The sequence below is a fragment of the Cottoperca gobio genome, chromosome 12 (assembly GCF_900634415.1).
Source record: "Cottoperca gobio chromosome 12, fCotGob3.1, whole genome shotgun sequence".
NCBI lineage: Eukaryota > Metazoa > Chordata > Actinopteri > Perciformes > Bovichtidae > Cottoperca > Cottoperca gobio.
This window is the reverse complement of record NC_041366.1, coordinates 542,501-550,000: the sequence shown is the minus strand read 5'-3', so window position 1 is coordinate 550,000 and position 7,500 is coordinate 542,501. Positions and strand designations below refer to the sequence as shown.

The 7,500-nt window shown below is 39.3% G+C and overlaps 2 protein-coding genes across 3 annotated transcripts in view; both read left to right on the top strand.

Moving 5' to 3' along the window:
* LOC115017127 (cilia- and flagella-associated protein 251-like) overlaps positions 1-3,316 on the top strand; it is a 4,465-nt gene extending 1,149 nt beyond the window's left edge. For both annotated transcript variants that reach the window (XM_029445362.1, XM_029445361.1), the window contains 2 exons: positions 1-463; positions 709-3,316. The exon at positions 1-463 is cut by the window's left edge. In XM_029445362.1, the coding sequence (XP_029301222.1) occupies positions 1-463; positions 709-903 (658 nt within the window). In that variant the 3' untranslated portion in view covers positions 904-3,316. The remainder of the gene's footprint in view (positions 464-708) is intronic.
* A 1,574-nt stretch (positions 3,317-4,890) lies between these two features.
* thap1 (THAP domain containing, apoptosis associated protein 1) overlaps positions 4,891-7,500 on the top strand; it is a 4,723-nt gene continuing 2,113 nt past the window's right edge. Inside the window, exons 1-2 of the mRNA XM_029444676.1 lie at positions 4,891-5,074; positions 7,451-7,500. The exon at positions 7,451-7,500 is cut by the window's right edge and continues 143 nt beyond it. Of these exons, the coding sequence (XP_029300536.1) occupies positions 5,004-5,074; positions 7,451-7,500 (121 nt within the window). The 5' untranslated portion in view covers positions 4,891-5,003. The remainder of the gene's footprint in view (positions 5,075-7,450) is intronic.

The following is a 7,500-nucleotide window of genomic DNA, read 5'->3' as shown; positions in this document are numbered from 1 at the left end:
CGGCCTGCCCGCTTCGGTCCTGGACGACACTGACGAAGGCTCCTTCTCCTCTTCCTCCTCCGGATCCCAATCCGACTTCCAGAGCTCCCCGGAGGAAGACAGCGAGCAGGAAGACCGTGGCCGGAGCGATTCCGGGGCGACTTCAAGCGATGACAGCCGCTCCGTGACCCGCAGAAAGCGCTCGTTCCTGGGAGACGACAACAGCTCCTCGTCCTCCAGTCCCGGGGAGGAGGACACAACTAATGATGAGGAGTGTGACAGGAGCCAACCGAAGAGAATGGTGCCGCCTAAGAAGCGGACTAGGCTGCAGCGGCAGGACGAGTCGGACTCGGACCATGCGGAGGAGAAGCAGAGAGAGGAGGAGGAGAAGGCGAAGAGGAGACAGAGACACAACAAGCTGCTGGCACTGTCACGGAGGATGAAGGCCCGGGTCCCGAGTCGGAGGAGGAGCCGCCTAAAGCAGGTAGGCTACACCTTTGGACTCTCATCACTCACAGTGCCTTAATTTCAGACTTAAATAAAACTTGTTAAGGTAAAATATGCAGAAGCAAAGTTTAAACGACATATTACTATTTTAAATCTGAAAGGAACTTTCTGAAAGTTTTTTCTAACCACCTCAACTTTCAGTTTAAGCTTAATCAATGAGGGTATTTTGGAAGTGTTGGAGGGTTAGATAAAATGTGTTCTGAAATGTGTTTGTATTTTCAGGGTGCAGGCGATGAGGAAGAGTTCAAAGAAGGGGAGGATGAGGCTGGTGGTGATGGAGGTGGAAGAGAAAATGGCAACAATAAACAGGCTGCAGCAGGTGATGAAGGAGGCAGAGAGGAGGAAAATGACACGGAAGAAGAAGAAGAAGAAGAGGAAGAGGAAGAAGAGGAAGAGGAAGACAAGGGGAAGAAGTAGATCCACTACATGATAGAGAACAGAGAAGGGGTTTGAATGTTAAGAACTAAACCATCTGAAAATGACTCATTACTGTTAGTTTGTACAGTTTTTCTTTCTCCTGCATCATTTAAAGTGGAAAACAAAAACACCAAGTACTGGAGTTACATGTTTTCACTGTCATATTTTGTTGCTATAGAAACAGACATTGGCAACATGTAACAAAATAGATGTGCAGATGATTTGGACAGCCTAATGGGCCTGTTATGAAATGTATTTTGTGAAGGAAGAAGCTGAGAAAAGTGGCTCATGAATATGTCACTCCTGCTTCAGTATCATATGATAATTATATTATTGCTCATCTACTGACGTATGTCATGTCAGTTTTCTTTTTATATCCCAAAGCCAGATGTTGATGCCAGATTAACAGACACCCATGTTCCATTGACAGGTGTGACTAAACACCGGCAGGTATAATGTAAGGCTGCTGATAATGTGAACTTTCTACCACAGTTTTCAAAACCACGAGAACAACAACAAATTGACAAATGGTTTTGTCACACTACTTCTCCCAAAGACAATAATTAACTTTCACGCTCAAACGAATGACATACTGTTTATAACATGCATATGCCAATAGATCAGCAGCAGCATACCAATAATCATCAGTGGCATACCCCTCAGGATGGCAGATGCCATCATCCACTTTTTGATGTCAGGGCTGATTTGAGAAGACATTCCTCCACAGAGGCTTTACATTTAGCGCATCTTGTGTTACTGCTGGAGGAAGGTACCGCAGCTCAGTACACATGCTGAGGACACTGGGCTGAAGAAATGTTCCTTTTATTTTATTTAAGTCAAAGAGAGCATTGCTATCAGAAACATCTAATCAGAAGGCTTCAAGCTCTTGTTTAGTTCTTGACTGCAGTGACAAGCGATCTGAATATGATTCTGATTTCACAGGTGTGGATGGAGAATGGCTGCTGAGGCTTCTGGGTACTGCAGTCTTCAGAGACATTCAATATACCCAGCAGACAGTTCTCATATTCTTCTTCTTTTTTTGTTGTTGTTAAAACGAGATTAATTCGCATTCTGTTCCTGCAATGCAGACTTTAAAAAAATATATAATTTGTGATGAATCCACTGAACCGCCTTGCCTATAGCAGATGATTTAGACTGAATAATTTCAGACACAAAATTAAACACTGTACATTTTATTGTACAGTAGCCTTTTACTTTTTTTTTTACAGTTGGAAGGCAGTGTTTGCAAAAATGTCTGTATTTTATGGCTGTTTTGTCCATCTTTTCCGTGAGTTATAAGGACATTTGAATAGCTCAGATTGCAGCTTCCCCAGTGGAAAAATCTTCTGCTTTTCTCTGTTTTATATTATTGTAAACTGAATATGTTTGGGTTTTGGACAATTGGTTGGACAAAAGAAAATATTTGAAGAGCAAAAACAATTATTTGAAAGAATAGTTTACAGAGGAATTGATAATGGGAATAATACTTTGTTGCAGTCCTAGGTTAATTCCCAAACTTTCTGAAAACGCCCAGAGTGTTTGTTTGACTTGAGCTTTGATAAACCTCGACAGTGCTTTTGGAACAGCATATAGTAAAGACAATTCACCGGTTTTATCCAGAGTTTTCAGCTGCTTGTCACACTCTTGAATTGATTGAGCTGGTTCAGTTGTTTTAGACTTGACTTCTCCGTTATAGAAGTAAAGTCGAGCACATTATAAAACAACCCACGTTGACCAATGTGCAGTACAGACCAGAGAAGGGAAGCTTACACAACACACTAGTTTGGTCATTATTCAAAGAAGGCGTTGGATGTGAATGTCGATGACCTTTGATTCCTTCCATGTTGATGCTGTGAATGGTTATGGTCTGTTGTTCACAGACTGGTCATGACCCGGTCAGACTATGAGGTTGACTGACAGCTCTGAATACCAAAGATGGTGTGTTTAATGCAAAGAAAAGACATAAAAATAGCTGAAAGATAATCTAAGCGTTCAGAGGTATTTCTAATCAACCCCACAGATCCCAAAACCTTTATTCACATAATTCAATATTTTTCATTAAAACGTTATTACAGCTTACCAGAACGATGGACATAACTATCAAAATAAGATTCAGACTAAAATAAACAAAAGGTTATTTTTTGTAGACGTCATCAGAGATTCTGGACATTTCTCCTGAATGCAGAAAATGGATTGTAGTTTGCTTTTTGCACTTGCTGAGGGCATTTAATTCATCTTAATGCTAACAGAAGAAGAACTACAGTGTTTCCTGTATATAGAATTAATTTGGGCGGCCCTCCTAAAAACTTCTTTTGTACTTTTCTATTTATTTATTTATTTAAAATCTGTTACATTGCTGCATTCATGTGCTAATGTATAAATTGGACAAATAAAGTTCATAGTCAGAAATGTACTCATTTTAAATATTCCCTTCATTCCTTGTTGCCTTCCCTCTTTCTTCACTTCCTTCCTTTTTCTATAATCTGCAGTCATATAGATTGGATCATAAACTCAGCCTGTTTTGCAGATTTCTGAGTTTTGACAGCCGCAAATAAACTGCTAGCTGGTGAGCAACTGAGCTGTAAAGAATGTTTTTATGCATCTGTTCAACGTGAATCTACACATGGTTTAAGAGCCTTGTGGCCTTTAACTACTGGACTCAGTATATTATATAGAATAGTGATACAAACCGCACACGTGTTGTATTTGTCATGGTCTTTTGTTGCTGTTTAAAGTTACTCAGACCAACTTGTCCTGCTGAAAACACCTCTATTATTAATAACGTTTTTTTTTTTCTTTGTTGTTTATCCTGTACACACGACATCTATTGCACGTCTGTCTGTCCTGGGAGAGGGATCCCTCCTCAGTTGCTCTCCCTGAGGTTTCTTCCATTTTTTCCCCTTTAATTTTGGGGTTTCTTTTAGGAAGTCTTTCCTTCTGCGATGCGAGGGTCTAAGGACAGAGGATGTCGTAACCTGTACAGTCTGTAAAGCACACTGAGACAAATGTATAATTTGTGATATTGGGCTATACAAATAAATTTGATTTGATTTGATTTGACAAACCAATTTTGTGTTGGAAATCATCACATCTTAACTTTTGTGGTATATAACAACATTTACTATGATTCAGTCTACCCTAGCTGTAAAATATTACTCATTTATTTTTATATGTGAAAACTGAAGGAGTGCTGAAGCTTTAGGCCAGTACCATCTGAACACCTCTCCCATGATGCTTTGACAGAGCCTTCATACTGTAGGCTCTGTAAAAACAAAGGTCCATATCATGTAGACAGTTGTCTGTAGTACCATTTATATCTAGAAAACGCACAAAAAATACTGTATATACTAACAAGGATTATTTGAAATTATTTAAATTGAATCTTAAACTATCATCTAAACAAAAAAAGTCTTATGATTGTTTTTCTTTTTTAAGAAAAAAATGAAAACATATTTTCCAGACGAGTCTTCTTTTTGGTCTTAAAAATAAATACCAAAAATATAATTGTTCAAATAACATCATGCATAACATCATGCATTACATTTAATATTATATCTAATTTAATCAGAGTGACATATTATTGGAAGGATATATTTTATATAGGGTTTCTTTGCATTTAGGCCTTATGGAAAATAATTAGTATCCATGGGGTCATATTGCAATGTTGTTTTTGTATAAAATCCATTCAATTACAGCTTCTCGTTGGTCCTAGATACAATACGTTTCTGAAATAATTTCTCAATATATGTATTTTCAGTTTTCAGTCAAAAACATGAATCCTGTAATGACCAAGTTGAGTATCAATATTTCAAACTAATCAAATTAAATAGCGATTAAAATAATGAATCAAAGCAGCCTTTGAATGTATGAACAGTGAGATAATTAATTTATGTCTCCCTCTGGTGGACATTGTGAGATATTACGGGAAGGTATAGGAAGCGACTTCTGCCAATCAGATCAGAGAACACTTCACGTGTCTCCGTCTCAGCCGCCATGATTGTTGGTGGCAGTGAAGCCTGTGTGGAGGGTGAGGAGGTGCACGACCGGACCTTCGTGGAGTATCAGTCCGGGCCTCGGTGAGTTTTGTCCGGGCAGCAGCTATGGTTCAGACGTGCTCAGCGTACGGCTGTAAGAACCGCTACCATAAAGACAAAGACATTTCGTTCCACAAGTAAGTTTATTCAAACGATGTGTGTGAGCTACTTAGTGTTAGCTGTCCAGACATGATAGATAAGCAATGTGTTGTACTGGTGAGGAGTACCAAGAGATAGTTCACCAGCCTGCGTTTACTAATATTTCTTATTAAAGCTTAATTACTCGTCTTTAACAATACTTGGGTGGTAGAATTTGACCTAAGACATTCTTTGTGTCGGTACATTTTACTGGTAAAATCGGGTCACAGACATTTCCCCAAGCACCATTTTGCTCTGATAAATTGAAAGTCTTTTATCAAGTTTGCCCACCAACGCCGAGATCGAAAAGTGGCTGATGGTTTTCCACTATGGTTCAGATGAATATGCCGATCCCTGGAGTGGTATGCTGCATGGTTCCACCGGCATATACTGTTTCCTAACTGCGGGTGTCGCTTGAAAGTGGTATGCCACTGTCAGACTGTCACACCAGTAACGTCCCCTGATGCGTAGTTCTCATTATTTAATATGTTTTCTGACTTTATTGAGAAAGATGCACAACATCGCGCCGTAAATAAAGGATTTTATAATTTATGTTTCTCTAACACCATAGCCAGTCTGGCTACTTGATAAGATACTTTTAGAGCCAACTAACTAAAAAAACGTATTCAAACATTATATAAACGTTGCAGAACATTAACCAGGCATACCATTGACATTATTATATATTATTCACCATTCTTAGAATGAGTACTTGTTGTTATAATTGTGGTATACAATGTTTTGAACAGTGGATTACCACCACAGATCCAGTGGCTCTGGGTTTTTTCTTATAGGTAGTGTGCAAACACGTGACAAAACTGTGTGACGTATGCGTGCGACGCCATGTTGGTTGGAAAACAAATCAACAATGGCGTCTAAAGCGAACAACAACAACTCCGACTTCTTCGAAGTATTCTGACTCTCTGGAGTCCTCTGCAAAGGCAAGATTCAGAGAAAAAGTCCAAATTTGCAGCCTTGACCCGTACACGCTAAAGCCGTCTGATTATATTGAGGATTTAGATTCATTACCGCCGATTGAATATCCGGATATTGTGAACTACCTTGTGCTACAAACGTCGTGGGCAACCAACGCACAAATGAAGATATATAAGAGCTTAGATGCTTATAATTTCTTTGTTTCTGGCTGGGTTGGTAGTCTTCTTACCAAACCAGTGAAAGATGACAGGGTGCTCGTCCATGCCCGTGTAAATCACTGTCAAAGAGCTCGAGATACACCGCTCAAGCCGTGGTTTGTGAGTGAGAAAAGCGGAAAGGTTACGTCATAAAGCTTTGCCGCTTCTCCTAGTGACGAGAAATAAGGTCTTACAGTGTTCGGGTATATCATAAGCACAAATGTTTAACGTAAACGTAAACATAGCTTTAGCATGAGCTCTTACCAGATATAAAGTGGACGCCACACACACGGGTGAATTGTGCTTTTTCTTCTGTTAAATCCTTACGAGTTATGTTGCTAACCCACAGTTTACGGCGTTCGGTAGACAGTAATTCATCCCTCTTTTGTGGATCGTTGTTTGTGATGATTGTAGGAAATTTAAAGAACCGTTTCTCTGGGTCACGAGTAGAGTTATTACCACAATTATACACTGCGCACAAGGTTGGCATTTTCTTTCAATCTTAGACGTTTAAATACAAAGAAAATTACAAAGCGTTTGCAGCAACTCACACGTGAACGGCCGCCATCTTGGTTGTGTATTCCAACCAACATGGCTGAATTCCGGGTTGGGACGTAAGCGGGACGTCACATGCACACGATCTATACCGGAAGATCATAGTGAGAAAATACCCCATCTATCGATATGCCGGTAGAAAACGGCTCATGCCACAATGATAGCAGCATTCTAAGTATTTATGGTGGATAATAAACAAGCATTCTACCATTACACATGGCAAAAAATAAAACAAGTATTATTCATTTAGTTGGCTCTAAATCTTTTGTTTGATTAGTCAGGTACAGTTGCTAGGCTAACATCCATTTAATACGAGAGAAACGTAACATCATACAATCCTTTATTTACGATGCTATGTTGAATGTTTAGAACATTGTCTATAAAAACAGAAATAAAAATACATTTATGGGAACTATGCATCAGGGGACTTTACTGTTGTGACAGTCTGACAGTGGCATACCACTTTCAAGCGAAACCTGCAGTTAGGAAAGGTACATGGTACATGTACACCCAACAACTTTGACATAAAGCTTTCTTGTTGAATCACCAAAATGGTTTATTGATATTCAGACTAGGAACTGATAAATGTCCCTTTTGATGATGACTACATTTATCCTACAGAAGGAACAAGTCCTGATATGATCAAAGTGATCAAAGTATATTTAGATTTATTTCTCATTTTGCCAGGTTTCCTTTGGCACGCCCAGATGTTTGTGGTAAATGGGTGGCGGCGATGA